General features: G+C 38.4%; 3 protein-coding genes across 12 annotated transcripts; 1 reads left to right on the forward strand and 2 right to left on the reverse strand.

Moving 5' to 3' along the window:
• Positions 1–92: 92 nt before the first annotated feature.
• On the reverse strand, positions 93–17,967 carry LOC117333527 (calpain-A-like). Of its 9 annotated transcripts, XM_033892860.1 has the most exons (15): positions 17,626–17,967; positions 16,288–16,428; positions 15,128–15,268; positions 14,742–14,935; positions 13,743–13,911; positions 13,090–13,170; positions 12,797–12,885; positions 12,186–12,355; positions 8,759–8,875; positions 6,861–6,997; positions 6,380–6,588; positions 3,855–5,160; positions 1,324–1,896; positions 1,232–1,280; positions 93–1,139 (listed from the first exon to the last, which is right to left on the reverse strand). In XM_033892860.1, the coding sequence occupies exons 1-12, from the start codon at positions 17,851–17,853 to the stop codon at positions 5,076–5,078; spliced, it is 1,761 nt and encodes a 586-aa protein (XP_033748751.1). In that variant the 5' UTR covers positions 17,854–17,967; the 3' UTR covers positions 93–1,139; positions 1,232–1,280; positions 1,324–1,896; positions 3,855–5,075. The 9 variants fall into 9 exon arrangements, with proteins under 9 accessions (XP_033748751.1, XP_033748750.1, XP_033748746.1 ...); XM_033892859.1 differs by having other exon boundaries at positions 93–1,323; positions 1,704–1,896; XM_033892855.1 differs by having other exon boundaries at positions 93–1,657; positions 1,704–1,896.
• On the reverse strand, positions 2,544–3,351 carry LOC117332327 (cysteine-rich, acidic integral membrane protein-like). The gene is made up of 2 exons (XM_033891213.1): positions 2,976–3,351; positions 2,544–2,704 (listed from the first exon to the last, which is right to left on the reverse strand). The coding sequence occupies exons 1-2, from the start codon at positions 3,349–3,351 to the stop codon at positions 2,544–2,546; spliced, it is 537 nt and encodes a 178-aa protein (XP_033747104.1).
• Positions 17,968–18,033: 66 nt separating the features above from the next.
• On the forward strand, positions 18,034–24,024 carry LOC117333528. Of its 2 annotated transcripts, XM_033892862.1 has the most exons (7): positions 18,034–18,117; positions 18,512–18,675; positions 19,551–19,697; positions 19,903–19,971; positions 20,136–20,336; positions 20,832–20,972; positions 21,277–24,024. In XM_033892862.1, exons 2-7 carry the CDS (start codon positions 18,514–18,516, stop codon positions 21,517–21,519), a joined length of 963 nt encoding a protein of 320 aa, XP_033748753.1. In that variant the 5' UTR covers positions 18,034–18,117; positions 18,512–18,513; the 3' UTR covers positions 21,520–24,024. The 2 variants fall into 2 exon arrangements, with proteins under 2 accessions (XP_033748753.1, XP_033748754.1); XM_033892863.1 differs by lacking the exon at positions 18,034–18,117 and having other exon boundaries at positions 18,125–18,675.
• Positions 24,025–25,772: the final 1,748 nt, after the last annotated feature.

The raw sequence follows: 25,772 nt of genomic DNA on the forward strand, positions 1-25,772 counted from the left end.
TTTTGAGTTAGAATTACGGTTTCGTTACGAAGTCAGTATTCTTCACATGTTGTTTTTGAAGAATCAATGTATACATAGAAACACACAGGTTCTTATAGGTCCACATCTTTATTTCTAACAGTTCAAAATCACTGTTCATGTTGGCAATGTATATTTTAGATAAATGATTACATGAACTATCAGGATTAGAAGGTAACAGTGTTAAACATAGGCAATGCAAATCTGAACAAATCTGAATAAATAGTAATTAATTATTATGTATCAAATCACATGTGGAAAGTGAAAACTGAACGTTCCCCTTCTCAACAATTACTGTTTTGTGTCGTGATGAAGATGAAAATTGTACGTAGAACAGACATACGATAATAGTGAAAAATAGAAATAGCAAATGTCCCAGATCCCATTAGTAACTGTATAACTGGTCAAATATTCAAATAGATATCCTGAACCTGGGTCTCGTGGACATTCAGAAGATGCTGTTTTCTCACACATTTTACCCATGTGACATTGAAAATGGATACCAATGTATAGCTCTTCATCTCGGCAAACTGGCCAAACAGGACTATAACTGTATACACACATACCTGTTATATTTTGTACCTTACATGTAAAGATAGTGTTACTCTCTATAATTATCAAAACTACAGAAAGTAATATATGTAGGGTCAAATACTGAAAATACTAAACAAATTAAATGATCAACTAACAAAGTTTAAATGGACTTGAAACAAACTACTGATGATACCAGGTTTACAGAGAAAAACAGTCATTCTTACATCAAAATTTGTTAAAAATTTACAAAAATATAAAGGTTTATTTACATCCATCTATAATAATAACAATAAAATTCTTAAAAATTCCATAAAAATTCAAGTCTATGATCAATACACGTGATGAATAGAAACTATCAAATAAAAATAAACCCACATTTTATGTGAAAAATATTTGAAAAGATCACTAGAAGTAAACATGTATCACATCAGGAACGATTTAATACAAAAGTGTGTTAAAGACTTTATGCAAATACCAAGATAATGTTTATATCTGGACGACTCTAATAAAGGTACACCATCACTCGTCCATGTTTGTATACCTGGACTGTTATAAAGGTACACCACCACTCGTCCATGTTTGTATACCTGGACTGTTATAAAGGTACACCACTACTCGTCCATGTTTGTATACCTGGACGACTGTTATAAAGGTACACCACTCGTCCATGTTTGTATACCTGGACGACTGTTATAAAGGTACACCACCACTCGTCCATGTTTGTATACCTGGACTGTTATAAAGGTACACCACTCGTCCATGTTTGTATACCTGGACGACTATTATAAAGGTACACCACCACTCGTCCATGTTTGTATACCTGGACTGTTATAAAGGTACACCACCACTCGTCCATGTTTGTATACCTTGACGACTGTTATAAAGGTACACCACTACTCATCCATGTTTGTATACCTGGACGACTGTTATAAAGGTACACCACTCGTCCATGTTTGTATACCTGGACTGTTATAAAGGTACACCACCACTCGTCCATGTTTGTATACCTGGACGACTATTATAAAGGTACACCACCACTCGTCCATGTTTGTATACCTGGACGACTGTTATAAAGGTACACCACCACTCGTCCATGTTTGTATACCTGGACGACTATTATAAAGGTACACCACTCGTCCATGTTTGTATACCTGGACTGTTATAAAGGTACACCACCACTCGTCCATGTTTGTATACCTGGACGACTATTATAAAGGTACACCACCACTCGTCCATGTTTGTATACCTGGACGACTGTTATAAAGGTACACCACCACTCGTCCATGTTTGTATACCTGTACGACTGTTATAAAGGTACACCACCACTCGTCCATGTTTGTATACCTGTACGACTGTTATAAAGGTACACCAACACTCGTCCATGTTTGTATACCCTCCTCCTGTCACTCTCCTCATCACTTCATCACACCCTCCTCCTGTCACTATCCTCATCACTTCATCACACCTTCCTTCCATCACTATCCTCATCACTCCATCACACCCTCCTCCTATCACTTTCCTCATCATTTCATCAAACCCTCCTCCCATCACTTTCCTCATCATTTCATCACAACCTCCTCCTGTCACTATCCGATCCTATCCCTCAACACTCATCACAAACTCCCCTTCACACCCTCATCACTTCATCACACCCCCCTCCCATCACTATCCTCATCATTTCATCAAACCCTCCTCCCATCACTTTCCTCATCACTTCATCACACCCACCCTCCTCCCATCACTATCCTCATCATTTCATCAAACCCCCCATCACCCTTTTATCACTTCATCACACCCCCCTCCCATCACTATCCTCATCACTTCATCAAACCCTCCTCCCATCACTCTCCTCATCACTTCATCACACCCTCCTGTCACTATCCTCATCACTTCATCACACCTTCCTTCCATCACTATCCTCATCGCTCCATCACACCCTCCTCCTATCACTATCCTCATCACTCAATCACATCCTCCAGTCACTATCCTCATCAAAACCCCCCACCCTCTCCCACCATAAACCTCCCACCACCATCAATCACAACCCTCCCCATCACTATCCTCATCACTCCATCACAACCTCCTCCCATCACTATCCTCATCACTTCATCACACCCTCCTCCTGTCACTATCCTCATCACTTCATCACAACCTCCTCCCATCATTATCCTCATCACTCCATCACACCCTCCTCCTGTCACTATCCTCATCACTCCATCACAACCTCCTCCATCACTATCCTCATCACTCCATCACACCCTCCTCCCATCACTATCCTCATCGCTCCATCACACCCTCCTTCTATCACTTTCCTCATCACTTCATCACACCCTCCTCCTGTCACTATCCTCATCACTTCATCACACCCTCCTTCCATCAGTATTCTCATCACACCATCCTCCTGTCACTATCCTCATCACAACCTCCTCCCATCACTATCCTCATCGCTCCATTACACCCTCCTCCTATCACTATCCTCATCACTTCATCACAACCTCCTCCTGTCACTATCCTCATCATTTCATCACACTCTCCTCCCATCACTACCCTCATCACTTCATCACACCCTCCTCCTGTCACTATCCTCATCATTTCATCACACCCTCCTCCCATCACTTCCCTCATCACTTCATCACACCCTCCTCCCATCACTACCCTCATCACTTCATCACACCCTCCTCCTGTCACTATCATCATCACTTCATCAAACCCTCCTCCCATCACTACCCTCATCACTTCATCACACCCTCCTCCTGTCACTATCATCATCATGTCATCACACCCTCCTCCTGTCACCATCCTCATCACACCCTCCTCCTGTCACCATCCTCATCACACCCTCCTCCTGTCACTATCATCATCATGTCATCACACCCTCCTCCTGTCACTATCCTCATCACTCCATCACAACCTCCTGTCACTATCCTCATCATTTCATCACACTCTCCTCCCATCACTATCATCATCACTTCATCACACCCTCCTCCCATCACTACCCTCATCACTTCATCACACCCTCCTCCTGTCACTATCCTCATCACTCCATCACAACCTCCTCCTGTCACTATCCTCATCATTTCATCACACTCTCCTCCCATCACTATCCTCATCGCTTCATCACACCCTCCTCCCATCACTATCCTCATCGCTTCATCACACCCTCCTCCATCACTATCCTCATCATTTCATCACACTCTCCTCCCATCACTACCCTTATCACTTCATCACACCCTCCTCCTGTCACTATCCTCATCGCTCCATCACACCCTCCTCCTGTCACTACCCTCATCACTTCATCACACCCTCCTCCTGTCACTATCATCATCACTTAATCACACCCTCCTCCTGTCACTATCCTCATCGCTCCATCACACCCTCCTCCCATCACTATCCTCATCACTTCATCACACCTTGTTTAAACACCTTCAAATGTATTATTAATCCCCACCATTACTATTTCTGAAACATCATAAAATATGATACCACACAAATGAAAACATTGGAATTTGAGCACATAGATTGTTATAAATGCTAACCTAGTGACTAGAATTATCTACAATTACATTTGTATAGTACAATTGCATTATTTTCCCAGAGAAATATTAAATTCTGTCAACTAAACGCATGTATGATGATACATTTAATGTTGAAAAGAATTACATGACGTATTCAGAAACAAAAGTGTTATTCGGCAGTCTGATGTATATTGATATGATTGACCAACAATTAAGTTCCCATCCACAACCATTCTGTAACGCCTCAACCAATTTTGTTTTTCTAAAGCTATGAAACAAGACAAATAAATATACATGGGTATAAAACTATTACTCAAATCTCACTGATGCTTCATTAATAATGTGGAATATTGAATATGTATACAAAAAAAAAAAAATTAATGAAATCATTAGATATCCTCTGTGTACAACACAACCTGTCCACTACAGTAATGTCAAAGTTCTACAGTGGAAACTTTGATGATTAAGTATAACAATAATCAACCAAACAGTTTACACAGAATCCTGTGTTTACCGGTGTCTTCAACACAATGTGGGTGTAGCATGCTCACTACAATAACCTCAAACACTAATCAATATTTCTGACAATCACAACACAATGAATGTCACTGTAGTTTTTTGAAGTCCTAGGCCTCAGAATGTCCTCAGAATGCCCTCAGAATGCCTTCAGAACATCTTCATAACCTCCTCAGAACATCCTCAGAACTGTCACCAGAACCTCCTCAACAGTACCTAAAATCTCCTCAGAACCTCTTCAGAACAGTACTCAGAACCTCCTCAGAACCTCCTTAGAACCTCCTCAGAACAGTCCCCCGATACTCCTTAACATCCTCAGAACCTCCTCAGACTGGGTCTCAGAACCTCCTCAGAACCTCCTCAGAACCTCCTCAGAACAACCTCAGAACCTCCTCAGAACCTTCTCAGGACATCCTCAGAACCTCCTCAGAACATCCTCAAACCCTCCTCAGAACCTCCTCAGAACATCCTCAGAACCTTCCTGGGACATTCTCAAAACGGTCCATCGAATGGTCCACTTCTACCTTTGACAGACGTGGTATGTCCATTCATCTGAACAGGTACATCTTCTTTAGGTCTGTTATAAAGGAGAAGGAAACGAGTTATCATTATTTCTTACTCTGTACCATGTGTCTATAAGTAATGGATAAAATGATGAGCCACAAATAACATCCAATAACTGCATGGTACCATTAATGTTTAATGTTTAATGTTTATCAGTCAACATCGGATGGAATAAAAAGAAATGTGCAGGAAAATGTCACATCGATTATTGATACTGACAACCAACAACACAATAACTCTACATGGAAAGAGGTCCAAGGAATATGTGACACATTTACATACACATATACAACGGAAGCCTGTAGGGTTACATACACATATACAACGGAAGCCTGTCAGGTTATATACACATATACAACAGAAGCCTGTTGGTTATATACACACATACAACAGAAGCCTGTCAGGTTATATACACATATACAACAGAAGCCTGTTGGTTATATACACACATACAACGGAAGCCTGTCAGGTTATATACACACATACAACGGAAGCCTGTAGGGTTACATACACACATACAACGGAAGCCTGTAGGGTTACATACACACATACAACGGAAGCCTGTAGGATTACATACACATATACAACGGAAGCCTGTAGGGCTACATACACACATACAACGGAAGCCTGTCGGTTATATACACATATACTACGGAAGCCTGTCGGTTATATACACATATACAACGGAAGCCTGTAGGATTACATACACATATACAACGGAAGCCTGTAGGGCTACATACACACATACAACGGAAGCCTGTCGGTTATATACACATATACTACGGAAGCCTGTCGGTTATATACACATATACAACGGAAGCCTGTAGGGTTACATACACACATACAACGGAAGCCTGTAGGGATTACATACACATATACAACGGAAGCCTGTAGGATTACATACACACATACAACGGAAGCCTGTAGGGTTACATACACATATACAACGGAAGCCTGTAGGGTTACATACACATATACAACGGAAGCCTGTCGGTTATATACACATATACAATGGAAGTCTGTAGGGTTACATACACATATACAACGGAAGCCTGTAGGGTTACATACACATATACAACGGAAGCCTGTAGGATTACATACACATATACAATGGAAGCCTGTAGGGTTATATACACATATACAATGGAAGCCTGTAGGGCTACATACACATATACAATGGAAGCATGTCGGGTTATATTTGGAGTAAAACAGTTTTCGGCTATATAACTCACCCAGCGAGACTAAATTTTTTCTCTCCAAACACTCGCAGCATGAAGCAGGACTCACTGACAATAAAGGTGGATGGTATAATAACATAGTGACCTGGCTCCAATTCAAACCTCTGACTGACCTCGCGGTAGTTGATGTACACACCAGATTTACCACAGTCACGATTATAGCGGAAATGTTGGATGTTTAGCTTCACAGTGGGGTCCTGTGTCTGTTGATGAGAATCAATATAGTTTTAGTAACATTTCAAACTGATATATTTGATTATACAGAACTCCCCACAATGTATCTTCGTTTTTCTTATATATATAGTTTTATTTGTAATACTGAAGTGTGTTGCATTTAATGCCAACAACCTATACACACATCACATTTTTCTGAACATACATGTACGGTAACTGGTATCATTGATTCTAATGTAAGATACATTGTACATGTAAGTTGTTAACTATGCAGGGCTGTTGATCATTATTAAAAGCTTACCTTATAAATGAAGAATCCTATTTGGAGACTTTTGACCTTGACATTGCGCTTTGACCTTCGGTGTTCTTGCATTAGTGATATGACAATAGTACACAGTCCCTCCCTCTCAGGGTCGTCCTTCTTCTCATCAAAGTCATCTGTAGCACAGGTCATAGTTCAAAGGTTAACAACTGGGGTACACACATGAAGATAGACTTTACATAATTAGATTAGGACAAGGTTGTGTTATTGTATACAACAATATACCAGGGCTAAATTGAAATCAGAATTTAAAAAAAAAAAAAAAAATTTAACTTCACAATTTTTGTAAACTGTGTGAATTTATCAAAGGTTTGATGATAGCTACATATAGGACAAATATCTACTGTGAATTATGACATATTTACTGTCACAAGTGTTTTACAATCATATTTACTTATTGTTTGATAAAGTCTTACAATTCTGTGACCAGTGTGAGTGTGACCTTACCTGGCTCTGTCAAGGTATGTTGAGTTGAGACCTTACCTTACAAGGTAGGTATGTAGGGTTGTGACCTTACCTGACAAGGTAAGTATGTAGAGTTGTGACCTCACCTGACAAGGTGAGTATGTAGGGTTGTGACCTTACCTGACAAGGTGAGTATGTAGGGTTGTGACCTTACCTGACAAGGTGAGTATGTATAATTGTGACCTTACCTGACAAGGTGAGTATGTATAATTGTGACCTTACCTGACAAGGTGAGTATGTATAGTCATGACCTTACCTGACAAGGTGAGTATGTATAATTGTTACCTTACCTGACAAGGTAAATATGTAGAGTTGTGACCTCACCTGACAAGGTGAGTATGTATAATTCGTGACCTCACCTGACAAGGTGAGTATGTATATTCGTGACCTTACCTGACAAGGTAAGTATGTATAATTGTGACCTCACCTGACAAGGTGAGTATGTATAATTGTGACCTTACCTGACAAGGTGAGTATGTATAGTCATGACCTTACCTGACAAGGTGAGTATGTATAATTGTTACCTTACCTGACAAGGTAAGTATGTAGAGTTGTGACCTCACCTGACAAGGTGAGTATGTATAATTGTGACCTCACCTGACAAGGTGAGTATGTATATTCGTGACCTTACCTGACAAGGTGAGTATGTATATTCGTGACCTTACCTGACAAGGTGAGTATGTATAATTGTGACCTCACCTGACAAGGTGAGTATGTATATTCGTGACCTTACCTGACAAGGTGAGTATGTATAATTGTGACCTTACCTGACAAGGTGAGTATGTATATTCGTGACCTTACCTGACAAGGTGAGTATGTATAATTGTGACCTTACCTGACAAGGTAAATATGTAGAGTTGTGACCTCACCTGACAAGGTGAGTATGTATAATTGTGACCTTACCTGACAAGGTGAGTATGTATAGTCATGACCTTACCTGACAAGGTGAGTATGTATAATTGTGACCTTACCTGACAAGGTAAGTATGTATAGTCGTGACCTTACCTGACAAGGTAAGTATGTATAGTCGTGACCTTACCTGACAAGGTAAGTATGTATAGTCATGACCTTACCTGACAAGGTGAGTATGTATATTCGTGACCTTACCTGACAAGGTAAATATGTAGAGTTGTGACCTCACCTGACAAGGTGAGTATGTATATTGTGACCTTACCTGACAAGGTGAGTATGTATATTCGTGACCTTACCTGACAAGGTGAGTATGTATATTCGTGACCTTACCTGACAAGGTGAGTATGTATAATTGTGACCTTACCTGACAAGGTGAGTATGTATAATTGTGACCTTACCTGACAAGGTAAGTATGTATATTTGTGACCTCACCTGACAAGGTGAGTATGTATATTCGTGACCTTACCTGACAAGGTGAGTATGTATAGTCGTGACCTTACCTGGCTCTGACAGGGTGAGCACATATTGAGGGTTCATGGAGAACATGGCCAGGTCATTTCTAGATCCTCCAGCAGTCTTCCCCAGGATCCATTCACCTTTAAGCATCTCTACATGGCCTGGAATATGTGTGATGTAAGTTCATTATGTCTTTTACAGACTAAAAATGTAATCAAGACTTAAATATCTTATTTAACAAAACATGTAATACCACTGGAACCATACCGCCACTAAACCGCACCTAATATACCACTGGTACCATACAGTCACTAAACCACACCTAATATACCACTGGTACCATACAGTTACTAAACCACACCTGTAATACCACTGGTACCATACAGTCACTAAACCACACCTGTAATACCACTGGTACCATACAGTCACTAAACCACACCTAATATACCACTGACACCATACAGTCACTAAACCACACCTAATATACCACTGGTACCATACAGCCACAAAACCACACCTGTAATACCACTGGTACCATACAGTCACAAAACCACACCTGTAATACCACTGGTACCATACAGTTACTAAACCATACCTGTAATACTACTGGTACCATACAGGCACTAAACCACACCTGTAATACCACTGGTACCATACAGCCACTAAACCACACCTGTAATACCACTGGCACCATACAGTCACTAAACCACACCTGTAATACCACTGGTACCATACAGTCACTAAACCACACCTGTAATACAACTGGTACCATACAGTTACTAAACCACACCTAATATACCACTGGTACCATACAGTCACTAAACCACACCTGTAATACCACTGGCACCATACAGTTACTAAACCACACCTAATATACCACTGGTACCATACAGTCACTAAACCACACCTGTAATACCACTGGTACCATACAGTCACAAAACCACACCTGTAATACCACTGGTACCATACAGTTACTAAACCATACCTGTAATACAACTGGTACCATACAGCCACTAAACCACACCTGTAATACCACTGGTACCATACAGTCACTAAACCATACCTGTAATACCACTGGTACCATACAGTCACTAAACCACACCTGTAATACCACTGGTACCATACAGTCACTAAACCACACCTGTAATACCACTGGTACCATACAGTCACTAAACCACACCTGTAATACCACTGGTACCATACAGTCACTAAACCACACCTGTAATACCACTGGTACCATACAGCCACTAAACCATACCTGTAATACCATTGGTACCATACAGCCACTAAACCACACCTGTAATACCACTGGTACCATACAGTCACTAAACCACACCTGTAATACCACTGGTACCATACAGTCAATAAACTACACCTGTAATACCACTGGTACCATACAGTCACTAAACCACACCTGTTATACCACTGGTACCATACAGTCACTAAACCACACCTGTAATACAACTGGTACCATACAGTCACTAAACCACACCTGTAATACCACTGGTACCACACAGTCACTAAACCACACCTGTAATACCACTGGTACCATACAGTCACTAAACCACACCTGTAATACCACTGGCACCATACAGTTACTAAACCACACCTGTAATACCACTGGTACCATACAGTCACTAAACCACACCTGTAATACCACTGGTACCATACAGTCACTAAACCACACCTGTAACACCACTGGTACCATACAGTCAACAAACCACACCTGTAATACCACTGGTACCATACAGTCACTAAACCACACCTGTAATACCACTGGTACCATACAGTCACTAAACCACACCTGTAATACCACTGGTACCATACACTCACTAAACCACACCTGTTATACCACTGGTACCATACAGTCACTAAACTACACCTGTAATACCACTGGTACCATACAGTCACTAAACCACACCTGTAATACCACTGGTACCATACAGTCACAAAACCACACCTGTAATACCACTGGTACTACACAGTCACTAAACCACACCTGTAATACCACTGGTACCATACAGCCACTAAACCACACCTGTAATACCACTGGCACCATACAGTCACTAAACCACACCTGTAATACCACTGGCACCATACAGTCACTAAACCACACCTGTAACACCACTGGTACCATACAGTCAACAAACCACACCTGTAATACCACTGGTACCATACAGTCAACAAACCACACCTGTAATACCACTGGTACCATACAGTCACTAAACCACACCTGTAATACCACTGGTACCACACAGTCACTAAACCACACCTGTAATACCACTGGTACCATACAGTCACTAAACCACACCTAATATACCACTGGTACCATACAGCCACTAAACCACACCTGTAATACCACTGGTACCATACAGTCACTAAACCACACCTGTAATACCACTGGTACCATACAGTCACTAAACCACACCTGTAATACCACTGGTACCATACAGCCACTAAACCACACCTGTAATACCACTGGTACCATACAGTCACTAAACCACACCTGTAATACCACTGGTACCATACAGTCACTTAACCACACCTGTAATACCACTGGTACCATACAGTCACTAAACCACACCTGTAATACCACTGGTACCATACAGTCACTAAACCACACCTGTAATACCACTGGTACCATACAGTCACTAAACCACACCTGTAATACCACTGGTACCATACAGTCACTAAACCACACCTGTAATACCACTGGTACCATACAGTCATAAAACCACACCTGTAATACCACTGGTACCATACAGCCACTAAACCACACCTGTAATACCACTGGTACCATACAGTCACTAAACCACACCTGTAATACCACTGGTACCATACAGCCACTAAACCACACCTGTAATACCACCGGTACCATACAGTCACTAAACCACACCTGTAATACCACTGGTACCATACAGTCACTAAACCACACCTGTAATACCACTGGTACCATACAGTCACTAAACCATACCTGTAATACCACTGGTACCATACAGTCACTAAACCACACCTGTAATACCACTGGTACCATACAGTCACTAAACCACACCTGTAATACCACTGGTACCATACAGTCACTAAACCACACCTGTAATACCACTGGTACCATACAGTCACTAAACCACACCTGTAATACCACTGGTACCATACAGTCACTTAACCACACCTGTAATACCACTGGTACCATACAGCCACAAAACCACACCTGTAATACCACTGGTACCATACAGTCACTAAACCACACCTAATATACCACTGGTACCATACAGTCACTAAACTACACCTGTAATACCACTGGCACTATACAGCCAAAAGAACACACTGTCTTTTCTCCAACTTGCCAATCAGTGAAATTGTTACAGCTATTTCTGGGGTTCAGAAAGAGTTAATAGTGATTTATATTAAATGTTTAAATGTGAATTAGATGTAAATTAGTATTTCAAATGTTGAAATAAAAACATGACTCACATTTATCAGCAGTTCCATCTCCATCGAAGTCTGGCCCCGTTAGACATATAGTAACTTCCTGGAAGTGTTTACAGAAGTCTCTGTACGACATCCAGAACTCTCCATCATCCTTCAGTTGTAGGCCTATCTCTTTCTTTGTGGCATCATCCACCCAGTGCCAGTTAACATCACTAAAACATCAATGGTTTTTACCTGGTAGTTCACCACGTGCACACTACAGTCCAATAACACATACCTACACAGTGTAAACATATAGTGGACATCTATATGACAGTTATTTCAGTAAAGGACTTTCTATGGACCATACACAATACATCAAGTAAAAGTCCTGATATCTATACATACCCTATAACTTTTAATTCTACAAAAGTATTTATGGCCAGATTTTCAAAACGGAGGTCATGGTGGTCACTTTCAATGTAGTATGGGTCCCATTTTCAGTTAAAGACCATCTATAGATCATGTATAACTCATTAATGTTCAGAAAAGATACCATTTTGATTATGGTGGTTTACAGAAGATAGACAGCACATCATGGCATAAGACTTAAAACTTGAAACAGAAATGATTTGATGAGAGTAATGAGGACTCCGATCTATAAATAAACCTACTTGTCACTCCAGGATCCCTTCCATTCGTTGTTGTCGGCCCATGGATTTCTGATCCGTACCAGTTTCTCCTCCCCTCTCTCATGTTTTATCTGCAAATATACAAATATATCAAATCAGTTTCTGTACAGAATTGTCATATATTTCTAACATACATACCTGGTAGTCATTTGAATATTGTCGTGTTGCATATTTTACTTTTCAAACAAGAACAAGGTGGAGAATATAGTAGAGTGTCCTTACCTTTCTGATGTCTGTGATAGTGTAAGGTGGACAATATAGTAGAGTGTCCTTACCTTTCTGATGTCTGTGATAGTGTAAGCGTGACCAGACACCAATCCATTTGGGTCAGCAATGGTACTTAATCTCCAATCTCCCTACAAAAAATAAAGAATGCATAAATCAAGAGTATTTTGTTCTTTTATCCAGAAAACAACATTTTGTATCAAACAAAAGTAATTTGACTTTTTTTCATTTCCTATAATTTGTGGAAGATGAACTTGCTTGTGTACATTTTGAGATACCAAATTAAAACATGAATATTCATTGATATTCTACATCTTTTCTTTCACATATCAGCACTTTACATACACAAAGTGTAAGTCTGCTTATACTTCCACAAAGGAAGCACTCTGTGTAAGTATCTGACTTTAGGGAACTTGCATTATTATAAGAAAAGTATAATTTTCAATTTTACTGTTGGACCATTATACCTGAAGGAAATCCTAATCAATTTTGTAATCATTATCAATCAGAGGACGCTATTTTTCAGATACCAATTTCTGTTCAATATCATAACAACTGTGTTGTTTTTAATTGCTAGCCTTGGCAGTTCTCATGATCTCCGGGCTACAGGTAAATCTAAAATAAAATTAAAATTCAAACAGATAATGAGATACATACAAGGGTAGGTACGTCTTTATAGTATTACTTTTCACAGAAAACTGACCTTCCTGGAGCAAGCAACAAAGGCCTCAGACAAGATGGCCCGGTCCACCAGTCGGTACAGGATAGGGTCTTTGTTAATGACCTCATGGCGCTCAGCCAAACCACCAGTCAGGTCCACCAGGGCGTTCATAGCCTGGCCTCCCTCTATAGCCTCATAGGAACCATGCAATCTGAGGGGATTACATAGGCAGTGTATAAAACATGCTAAAAATATTTATTACTTCTTTTCATTTCAGAATTCATTTTTAATCATATTAGTATAGCAATTCACAAACCAGCAGTAATGAGGCATCACAAGCAATAGAAATTGCCTCAGTACCAATTAATGAATCATACCTGACAAAATATCCTGCTATAAACCCTGAGACCAAATTGATAGAAGTATTCTTGTACCATGTACTTGGCCAATACCAGGTGAAGTTTGATCAAAATCCATTTAAAAATGAAGTGGCTTGTGGGATAACAAAATAATAGCTAGTACCAGTGCCCTTGTCCTTGACCTTGAAACCATGAAACCTGAACATGTTCATGGTATCCTCATACTTGACCATTATATGAAGCTTTAAGAGAATCCATTTACTGTAAAAATGAAGTCTTTAGAGTACTGACAAAGGTAAACATATGTTCATACACACTCACGTACGAACGTAACAGGTATAATAACACCCATTCATACACACTCACGTACGAACGTAACAGGTATAATAACACCCAACCACTTCACCATGAGGGATAATTAATGCGTTGACCTGTTTTCAAAAATTCAAAAATCCAAAACATACACGAACACTTCTATCATACAATTAAATATAGGGTATGAGCCATTTGTAGTGCTTAGTACATGTAGTTGGTAACAAGAGATCGTATCTAAGGGATATGTTCCTAACAAGTTTGCAGATGGACTTATACGTATATAAAATGTACATACAATGTAGTAGCCTCCAGTGGTTAATGGTGATGGACTGATAACTGACTGCTACATCAGACATGTTTTACTCACTTGGCATAAGCCTTTTCTATTAGAGCCACCCAGAACTCTGTAGGGTCTGTACACCTTGCATAGATCAACTTTCCATCAACAGTTGGTAGTCGGTCATCCACGTACACATCCACATACTGACCAAAACGCCAGAATTGGAAATGGACAATTCCTTGATAGCCCTCACCAAATAACGGCTGGTCTCCAGGAACAATCTAAAAATAACATAATGATGGCTTTGTACAATAAGTATAATAATCTGGATATCTATATGTGTATGCTTCTTTTACACTTACTCTCTTTTTATCTTTCTTTTGAAAATGGCTTGTCTTTTTATTTACAGTGTTAGTAAACATACTCTGATGTACACAAAACAAAATTCCAGTTCTTTGGTTATGTTAGCTTACTTTTTTCATATAGTTTTCTCTTTGTGACACGGCAGCACAAGCTGATAAAAACCAGCAGTCCCCCAGGGTTCCCTGTTTGATATCGTCACGGGTAACGCCATCTAGGACAAGGTAAGGTTTCTGCCACTCTTCAACAAGATCCTGATGAAAAATTGAGACTGGTACTTGACAGGTTAGTCCAAAGAGAGGCTACCTATATATTACTGAAGATGATGTCAGATATCTGGGTATCAATACTGGGTATATAATACCAGTATACATTGTACACCAAGGTTATATAGAGACAGACGACATTCGGAGTGGATATAGGGCAGAGTGCCACTTAATGAAAGTTCATCCTTTTTTAATAAGTGAATAAATGTGACATGAAGATTAAAACTTGTCTATATTAAAATTTAGTGAGACATTTTAATATTAGTGGATTTATTAATTTAAAATTCTTATATACCATTTTATCACAGCAATGATATGAGCATATAGTTGTCTTAAAGTGGTTCACAAATAACTGTTCAAAATCATCATGCCTATTTAATTTAGCTATCAGCCAACAACAATTCTGAGGACAGCTGTCGCTGGCACTAACAGCTTATACGCAATAGTCCAGAATTCTCCTACAGTGTACAATGTAGGTTTGGGGTTGGGTCTTTTTTACAAAAAAAAAAAAAAAGAAAAAATGTAAATAGGGAAGGGAAACATTCCAGGAATAAACTAAAGTTTTTGAGAATTTGGTTAAATGTGAATTGAGTTTTTAACATTATCAACCCCAAAAAGCCATCAGAAAAAGCCCTGACAGCTGAGTTGACTGGAACAAAGTATAGAACCATTGATCACCAGCCCATGCCAGCATCCTACCTCTAGACCGCCTCAAATATAAACAAACACAACCAACCAAATTGAAGGTTTTTTGTATTATTATACACCTGTACTACTATTTCATACAAAAACCAAAGGATAAACATACTATATTGTATACTTCTATCTTCCATGTTTCTGCTGCCATCACCCATTCCTATTGTGTAGTAAACCTGGGCTAGCTAACTGGTCAATATTTTACAAGGCTGACTCTTTTATTTTTCTGGTATTCTGTACAAACACTGTATTTCATGATTTGTGCATAATATTTGAAAAGTATAATTTGTATTTATAATCATAATACTTACCTTAGGTCTCTTCCATAGGATACCTTGTGTTTCTGGCCTATCGCTGTAGAACAACGCATTATGGTCTGCAGGGAAGGCCTGATCACAGAACAACTCATAGTTCCCAAGACGACGAAGTTTTTTCTGAATATGTCTTGGATTCTGGAAGTAAACCTTTTTTTTCAGTCTGGCTGGGATTTATATCATCATCTAACTGAACTCATCAACTAAGATTTTATTAGAGCTGAAATCATCATCAAACATTTTACTGCAGAGCTGAAATCATCACCTAGCATTTGGTTATAGAGTTGAAATCATCACCTAATATTTTATTATAGAGGTGAAATTCTCACTCAACATTTCAGTACAAAGGTGAAATCATTTCATTATAGAGCGGAAATCATCATCTAACATTTCATTATAGAGCTGAAATCATCAACAAACATTTTATTATAGAGCTGAAATAATCAACAAACATTTTATAGAGGTGAAATCATCAATAAACATTTTATAGAGCTGAAATCACCACCCTACTTTTTATTATAGAGCTGAAATCATCACCTAACATTATGTTATAGAGGTGAAATCATCACCTAACATTATGTTATAGGGCTGAAATTACCACTGAACATTTTATTATAGAGCTGAAATCATCAACTAACATTTGGTTTGAAATGAAAAAATCACCTATTTTTTTATATCATCATAGAGCTGAAATCATCACTTAACATTTTATAATAGAGCTGAAATCGCCAAGGTACATATTTCATTATAGAGTTGCAAGCATCACCCAACAGTATATTAGAGAGCTGAAATTGTTACCTAACATTTGGTTATAGAGGGAAAAAAATCACCTGTTTTTTTTTTTTATAACAGAGGTGAAATCATCACCTAACATTTCATTATAGAGGTGAAATCATCACTCAACATTTCATTATAGAGGTGAAATTATCAACAAAAGCTTGATTACAAAGGTGAAATCATCACCAACTAGCGTTTTACTATAGGGCTGAAATCATCATTTAATATTTGATTTATTTATAGGGCTGAAATCATCATTTAATATTTGATTTATTTATAGAGCTGAAATCATCAACAAACATTATATTTATTTATAGAGCTGAAATCATCAAAAAAAAGAGATTTATTTATAGAGCTGAAATCATCAACCAACATTTCATTGCAGATTTCAAATAATCGTCTAACATTTTATTATAGAGCTCAAATTCATAATATAAGATCTTGCATTTTACTCGTTATAGCTGACACCATCGACTAACATTTTACTACAGAGCTGAAATCATCACCAAACATTTTATTATCGTGTGGTTACAGAGCCTAAAACCTTCATCTACGTACCGAAATTCCAAGTTGGCCGTCTTTGTATTCTTCCTCGGGAATTTCGAAGTGTGGATCCTCCGAATTCTTTAGAGAGAATTTGAAGGAGTCGGTAGGTAGAGCAGTTCCCTGTGCCGATAACGCACTGATCGCTCTCCTCACGGGAACGTGTCTGTTCACAGGGACCCGCAGCTGTGGTTCCGATTTAGTCCTAACAATCGCCTTGTGTTTACTTGGACTCGATCCCATATTTCTTTTCCATATCAACCGTTTTTAGCATTGAAAACGAGAGTGAAGGGTCCAGCTTGCCGAATGGATTAAATCTTGTTTACATCCGCAACCATTTTGTATCTAACAAGCACCTGTTGTAAACTCGATTTTGATTGGTTGAATTTTAATTCAATGTGATCTTGATCATCTGTGTGTTTCCTTTTAGTAGTCTTTTAATAGTTACACGACTAAGCTCTATGTTGACATTGACGATCATCCATTAACTGGAAAACAAAGATACAGGTAAGCAATAAAGTCTTGTCCATTTGCTTTTAGGTCTTTATACCAGAATCTGACGCGTCTTGGGACCAACAGTTATATTGCTTAAGTTAATACATACGCACAGCAGTATCCTTTTTATTTCATGTAACGGTTCGATATTGTAGTCCCATGATCAGTCGAAATAGGCTATACATTGATTCAGCCTGTCAGCTGCAGGGACACGCCTGCTCTTGTGCAGGGACGTAATACAGTACATGTATGTCCATGTCTTTTGTTAGGGGTATTTCTGGCTATTTTTTGTTTATCTTATAAGACAAGATATGGTCCTGTTTATGATCTGTTCAATGTTTACATAAAATCATATGAGCAAAATCAACATAAATTCATTAGGTAAAAATAGAGTATAATAATTCAGGTATGGCAGACAAGTTTGACTATCTGAGAGGAGCAGCTTTTTTGGTTGCCTTTCTCCTCCTCGGAGTCTGGAGCCTGCCCTCCTGGTTGATAGCTGACACGGTGTTCACGGCTTTCTCTGGAATTGGACTTTATGTTAGACCTGAACTCACCATTCAACTTCAGGTTGGTATTGTTAAGGAGTTGTGATACATGTATTTCTGGTAACTATATTTATGTATTACCATATATTCTTGCTACCCTGCATTGATCAGAAAAAATATTTACTCATAGCTTTAAAATCAAAGGTACAGTTGTATAAGCGTGTTTAAATGGAGTTTTATATATTGTACAGTTATGAAATTTAATGGTATTACATGTAATTATGCTATTGAAACAGGGTGGGGATTTGGGGCAGAGGCAGAATGAGAAACACAATGGTGCAGAGTTCCTTCTTATCACATTTATTCCATATAAATATAGTCTCAGTAGGACACCTCTATCAATGTGACAGGGGTTGATCATGAGTCCAAATACAAATTCCGTCCTTTTTTGACAATAAACCTTATCATGGCTCTTTGTATCCCCTGGTGGTCTGACTAGCTCTGTCCCAGCTCTGCATGTGCAGGGTGGGCCAGGTGTGCGAGAGGTTGTCACATGTATATGGTTACAGGTGAAGGGTGCCAGGTATGAGGTCTAGGGTCACAAATACAAAACATAAACACAAGCACATGGCACTTGACATGGACACTGACACAGAACAGGACTTGATTACAGTTGCATAGACAGTGACATACATTTGACACCAGAAACTCACAACCTCACTTTTACTATACACACTGTTTAAAATATTATATGAAAAATGTATTAAAATATTAACTTTAATTTCCAAGACTGTATGTCTCCGCCACACTATGTATGTTTATCATTATTTTGATGGTTTTAGACAGTGCTACTAGAGGAAAAACTGATAATGTTATCATGATGTTATCAAGATATTTTTTGAATGTTGTAATACTTTTTTTTTTCTATATCATCATTTATCCCTCCTCTGCTTTCAGACCCAAGACCTGAAGCTTGACATTCTCCACTGTCATCTGAATCGAGTGTTTGGGTCTTTTCTGATTGGTTCAGCTGTAATATGGTGTATCTGTAGATCATCCAAGGACAGTACAGTCACAGCGGCTCTGTTGTGGTCAAGATTTATGGTAATGGTTAAGGATGTAATCCCCCATCATGTGTACATTGTATGTGACACATTTGACTAAAATAACTTCTATCAAAAGTTTATATATTGTACCAAAAACATGTTTTTTTTTAGAATCCTCCAACTTATTTACATTGTGTGTATCTTGAGCTTTCATTCAATAAGTTGTTTCATTCTTCACTTATTCTTTCCAATTTCTTTTATAGGGATTGATATGCCTTCTTTCCATAGTTGTTACTGGCCATTTTGCAAATAGAAAACTTTTTACTGACAAGGTAAGTAAACTGTTTATAGTACCAATGCCATAGCTTTCTCAGATAATGTATTATTTATTTGAAGGGTGTTAGAGCTGATCCTATTTGATAGCATAATAATAATATAGTATTAAATGATACTTATTTGAGAAAAAAAAACATTTTTTTCTTCATATCTATTACAGCATCTATGGTTTGGTGTGCTAGGAAATTCCTTGTGGTGGCTTGCAAATGCTGTACAGTTATTGAAGTCTCGACCCAAAATCAGTGAAGGGCCTAATAAACAGTCAAGGGGGATAACTCTAATATGCAACCTCAACTTGTTGATGTTGACCCTTGTATCCTTGGCATTCATGGCCTTCCCACTCATGACAACAGGTATAAAGGTATGTTATAAATAATGAGCTTTGTCATTGAGTCCTATTATGGCTTTAGATGGACAGGGTTTGTTGTAGTTTCTTAAGGATTAAGTACATTTTCAAATTATAGACCCAGATTATAATACTACATATAGCCACAAGTTTATCACATTAGTCTTATCCAGATAAAATAAGTGAGAACTCTCAAATTGGTTTCTAAGGAAGACATGCAAATTTGACTCAGACAGTATGTTTTCTCTACAGAGACTATTGTGTGACGTATGTTTTTGGTTACTACGACATCATATATTATCTATGACATCATATATTATCTATGACATCATATATTATCTATGACATCATATATTATCTATGACATCATATTAGTGTTATGACATGTGTCTTGTTGATATTTATGACATGGCTGTGTTAGGTATACAGTAGAACAGGAAAATCATATGATTAAATAATTAAATTAATTAAATGAGGTGATGAGTATGTCTGATGTATTTGTTGTAACAGGGAAGAAAGCTGGACAAGTACCACCTACACACAGCCAGAAGTATTGGAGCTCTTGCCATGTGTTTCAGCATCCTCACATGGTTTGTGCCAAAGTTCATCAACAAACGAGATGTCAGGGCAGTGTTTAGTGGACAGGTCTTGGTAAGTTCTAGACTAATTCAAAACTTATCAGATAAAAGTTATATAAAATATTTATACCGTTTCACCAAAAACACAATCAATGTCATAGTCTACAAAAATACTTGTTTGAGGATGTTTGGGGATGAGGTAAGAGTTGGGCCCCAGCCAACAGTCCTAGTTTCGGACAGAAAACTTTGTATGTTATGGACCTATTGAGAGGGGCTTCTTACTGGAAAGGAATGCTTATGGAGATTCTGTTTACATGATGTTTTGTATGGTATGAGATGGTAGTGTGTTGAATATTTTGTTTTTAATTTATTGCCAGACTGTCGTTTTGGTGTACACAGCTAAAGCCTATATGCAATATACCACTAAGATCATGGGTCGTGGGGAGGTCCTTGGCTGGACATTGATGTACCTTCCTCTTCTCCTACTACCAATGAACGGGATGATCCTGACTTACTTAAACGACACAAAAACTGCTCCAGATACAAGTGCTGAGATCTCGGAGTCGGATAAGGAAGTAGACGAGGAAACGGTAAAAGAGGAGGCCAAGAAAGGGAGATAACTGGTCAGACTACACAAGGCAGATGTTGGCCATTACAAAGTGTAATATGGTCATTGGTTATACATATTTATTGTCCAGGCTAAAATCAAACTATTCCCTTAGGTTTTTATATAAAAATATTTCCCCCCATAATAATGAGATACTCCTATGGTAATATATATAACAATAGTAAGTCATAATAAAAATAGTCATGAAGGTTAATCAACTTATAACAGTGTCAGTTTAAAGTGTCCATCTGTTTCCACATTGCATTTTATCTCATTACATAAGGTATCTCTTAAGCACATGTGCTTTATACCAGACATATTCAGTTTATTTTGAAAGAAATATATCATTGTAGTACATGATGTATTCAGTGTGTGGACAAACAAAAATATTTCTTATAATCTGCATTTGCATTAGTATATAAGGAAAATATTTATTTAATTGAAAAATATGGGACTATGTAAAAATAATGACCAATACTGAAAGTCTACTGTAAAAGTGGAAATGTTCGCGGCATGGAAATTTTCGCTTATTTTGCGAACATTAAATATCCGCGAAAATATCCACATGCGAATATAATAACACGTGAAAATATTGGCACGCGAATATTTCCACCAAATAAACTAAATACACTATTATCCAAGACGCAAGTTCCTGGTAGTAAACCTACTTTATATACATGGCTAATGACATCGCAACGCGAAAATACCTTTTCAACATGACTGACAGCGCAAAAATATCCACACCGCGAACAGTTTGGAGGCTGACTAAGCAAAAATTTCAACGCGTGAAAATATCCACTTTTACAGTATGTGTATGATAGTGAATTGTGCTGGAGTGTCTAGAATAGGTCCAGGGTTTGATACTAAGCAGTTGTTTGAGTGAGTGTGTATTTGTAATACTAGATCTCGGTGTGTGTGTAAACACCTCACCAATAGTTGTTGTCATTTCTAACATCGTCTTCTGTTTTAATGTATAAGTCCCCTTATTGTCAATTTTTTTGTCCCAGACAGGGTATATTCATTACCCTATAATTGCCAAATATGAAAATACCTTTTGTGATGTTCGAGTATTACTCAGTCTGTATATCACATCTCATTTTACAGAGTTATGTCCCTTTATTTTTCGTATCTCACTTCGTCTCTGGTATACCTCTACAATGTGCTGCTACTGCCTAACTTATGTACTTGTATGTATTTTAAGGTCTGATGAAATGGATTTTGTGCATGTATACATATTTATATATATAGAACAAAGAAGTAGTTCAACAGTGTTGACAATGAAAGATGTCAAATTTTCGAGGCACTACACCCTTTCATCAAGACACAAAGTATACAAACACAATCACATGATATAAACAGTACTAGAAATACAGTAAGATACAGTAAGAGTAATCTATATTGTAGTTGAAAAAAACCCAACCATGAACCCTTTGGCTATCGTGAGCCAAAGACAGATGCTAGAATATGCACAGAACCATGTTCTATGATGGAACGCTTTATGGTTGTTTATTATTCAGCTACTTTCATTGTCTACACTTGGATCAAGATGTATGGCTGTTGGGTGATCTTAACCATTATCAAGCTTCCAGGATCAAATTTGTTAAAACACTCAATCAACTTCTTCTGATTAAAGGTCTTGAATCAAGATGTAAGGTACAGGTAGGTTCCTGTGATGAGGCATGAGAAAATTCCTTTCCTTGTTACATGCGCGACAAAATTTTGAAACAAAATCACCTTGACCTACATATTTATATTAAAGTTAATTTATCAAAACAGAGAAACAAATTCTTTTGATTAACTGAAAAGTATAGAGACACCAAAGAAGTGAATACCAGGTGAATGATAGGCCCATTGGGCCACTTGTTTTACTAGCTCACCCGAAGGGCCGGTTAGCTTATGTCATGGTACGGCGACTGTCGTACATCAGTCATCCGTCAACATTCCCTTTAAATACACTAGTCAAAAAGTCCTGAATAGATTTGAACCAAATTTGGTCAGAAAGATCCCATAATCATATAGGACATTGTTGGACATCAAGAGATAAATTCAATCCTAATGTAAAAAAAGGCCCAGGGTTCTTTCTCCACCCTACGGGACTCGGTTCCTTTAAACACAATCATGTTGTAAAAACAATTCCCTGGGTTCTTTTCACACGCCTTGGGAGTCTGGACTTGGTTTCTGGGTTATATCATTGAAGCAGTTGAGATCCCCACGTCATAACCATATATGGCATTGTTTGACATCAACGAATGAAGCTATAAATGAATTGAACATGAACATTATTTTTATTTTTGGTCAAATCAAACCAGGTAAGCAATACAGGCCCTCTGGGCCTCTTGTATAAAGTTTTACGTTATGTTTTACTAGAATGATCTCAATCATCCAACTTATTTCTGGGATTTGATTTGCATTGTTAGCCCACCATCATCAGATGGTGGGCTATTCAAATCGCCCTGCGTCCGTGGTCCATCCGTCCGTCCCTCCGTCTGTCCGTAAACAATTCTTGTTATCGCTATTTCTGAGAAAGTACAGAAGGGATCTTTCTCAAATTTCATATGTAGGTTCCCCTTGGTCCCTAGTTATGCATATTGCATTTTGGGACCGATTCGAAAACAAAATGGCCGACAGGCAGCCATCTTGGATTTTGACCATTGAAGTTTGTAATCGATATTTCTGAGAAAGTACTGAAGGAATCTTTCTCAAATTTCATATGTAGGTTCCCCTTGGTGCCTAGTTATGCATATCACATTTTGGGACCGCTCGGAAAACAACATGGCTGACAGGCAGCCATCTTGGATTTTGACAATTGAAGTTTGTTATCGCTATTTCTGAGAAAGCACTGAAGGGATCCTTCTCAAATTTCATATGCAAAGGTTGCCCTTGGTTCCTAGTTAAGCATATTGCATTTTGGTACTGATCGGAAAACAACATGGCCGACAGGCAGCCATCTTGGATTTTGATCATTGAAGTTTGTTATCGCTATTTCTGAGAAAGTACTGGAGGGATCTTTGTCAAATTTCATATGTAGGTTGCCCTTGGTCTGTTGTTATGCATATTGCATTTTGGAACCAATCGGATAACAACATGGCTGACAGGCAGCCATCTTGGATATTGACAGTTGAAGTTTGTTATTGCTATTTCTGAGAAAGTAACGAAGAGATCTTTCTCAAATTTTATTTGTAGGTTCCCCTTGATCTGTTGTTATGTACATTGCATTTTGGGACCGTTCGGAAAACAACATGGCCGACAGCCAGCCATCTTGGATTTTGACAATTGAAGTTTGTTATCGCTATTTCTGAGAAAGTACTGAAGGGATCCTTCTCAAATTTCATATGTAGATTCCCCTTGGTCCGTCGTATTGCATTTTTGGACCAATCTGAAAACATTGTCGACAGACAACCATTATCGCTAAATCTCAAATTTCATATATAAGTTTCCCTTGTTTAAAAAGCACTGGAGGGATGTTTCTCAATTGATACAGATTAGTAAGAGGAAGGGAGAAAAGATCAATCTGACATGGAACCTATGAAGATCATTCAATGGTGGGCGCCAAGATCCCTCTGGGATCTCTTGTTGTAATTTAAAGTGTATTCCTGTTAATTTCTGTCTGTAAGGATATATGTGCAATATAATACACTGAAGTGTATACATTCGTGTACTGTTTTAGATTTGGTTTGGATTTATTTTGCTACAAGGGGCAGCGGTGGCCGAGTGGTTAAGATGTACCATCACTTTATCACTAGCCCTCCACATCTGGGTCGCAAATTCAAACCCAACAAGTGGGGACAGTTGCCCAAATACAATGATCATCTACCTGAAAATTAGGCTTAATGATTTTTGCTAATCTAGATTAAATTTTATGCTAAATTTTCTTCTGCTTAAATATGAATACATGAGATTGTTGACCAAATAATGTTGCATTTTTATATATCAATCACTCTTTTATTACTTTTCATGTGTTTTTGTTCAGTTTGAGATTTGTTTTTTCTTGAATGTTTACATTAGTTTTGCCATTTTAATTTGTAATAATAAACTATTGATGTGATTGATCCGGTCTTGTGTTAAATCAGTCAAATGTGACAGAGTTAGTGTAAAAGCTACAGGTGGCTAAGAGGCACTGTGGAGTAGTGGTAGGATACAAGGCTGTGTGATCTAATGGTCACCAGTTGGAGTCCTGGCAATGACACTGCGGTCTAGTGGTAGGATACAGGGTTGTGTGATCCAGGGGTCACCTATTCCAGTCCTGGTATAGGCTTTGTGGACTAA

Source organism: Pecten maximus, chromosome 8, assembly GCF_902652985.1.
Source record: "Pecten maximus chromosome 8, xPecMax1.1, whole genome shotgun sequence".
Taxonomy (NCBI): Eukaryota; Metazoa; Mollusca; class Bivalvia; order Pectinida; family Pectinidae; genus Pecten; species Pecten maximus.

What these genes read in the sequence shown, in the direction of transcription:
- LOC117333527 (XM_033892854.1), bottom strand. Translation starts at nt 17,853, where the DNA reads ATGGGATCGAGTCCAAGTAAACACAAGGCGATTGTTAGGACTAAATCG. An exon ending in TTGTTGCTTGCTCCAGGAAG is followed by an intron (nt 13,171 to 13,742) that starts GTCAGTTTTCTG and finishes TATTTTTTGTAG; the next exon opens with GGAGATTGGAGATTAAGTAC. An exon ending in AAGGGATCCTGGAGTGACAA is followed by an intron (nt 12,356 to 12,796) that starts GTAGGTTTATTT and finishes TTGATGTTTTAG; the next exon opens with TGATGTTAACTGGCACTGGG.
- LOC117332327 (XM_033891213.1), bottom strand. Translation starts at nt 3,351, where the DNA reads ATGGTGACAGGAGGAGGGTGTGATGACATGATGATGATAGTGACAGGA. An exon ending in GAGGATAGTGATGGGAGGAG is followed by an intron (nt 2,705 to 2,975) that starts GTTGTGATGAGG and finishes TGATGGGAGGAG; the next exon opens with GTTGTGATGAAGTGATGAGG.
- LOC117333528 (XM_033892862.1), top strand. Translation starts at nt 18,514, where the DNA reads ATGGCAGACAAGTTTGACTATCTGAGAGGAGCAGCTTTTTTGGTTGCC. An exon ending in TGTTGTGGTCAAGATTTATG is followed by an intron (nt 19,698 to 19,902) that starts GTAATGGTTAAG and finishes TTTCTTTTATAG; the next exon opens with GGATTGATATGCCTTCTTTC. An exon ending in GAAAACTTTTTACTGACAAG is followed by an intron (nt 19,972 to 20,135) that starts GTAAGTAAACTG and finishes TATCTATTACAG; the next exon opens with CATCTATGGTTTGGTGTGCT.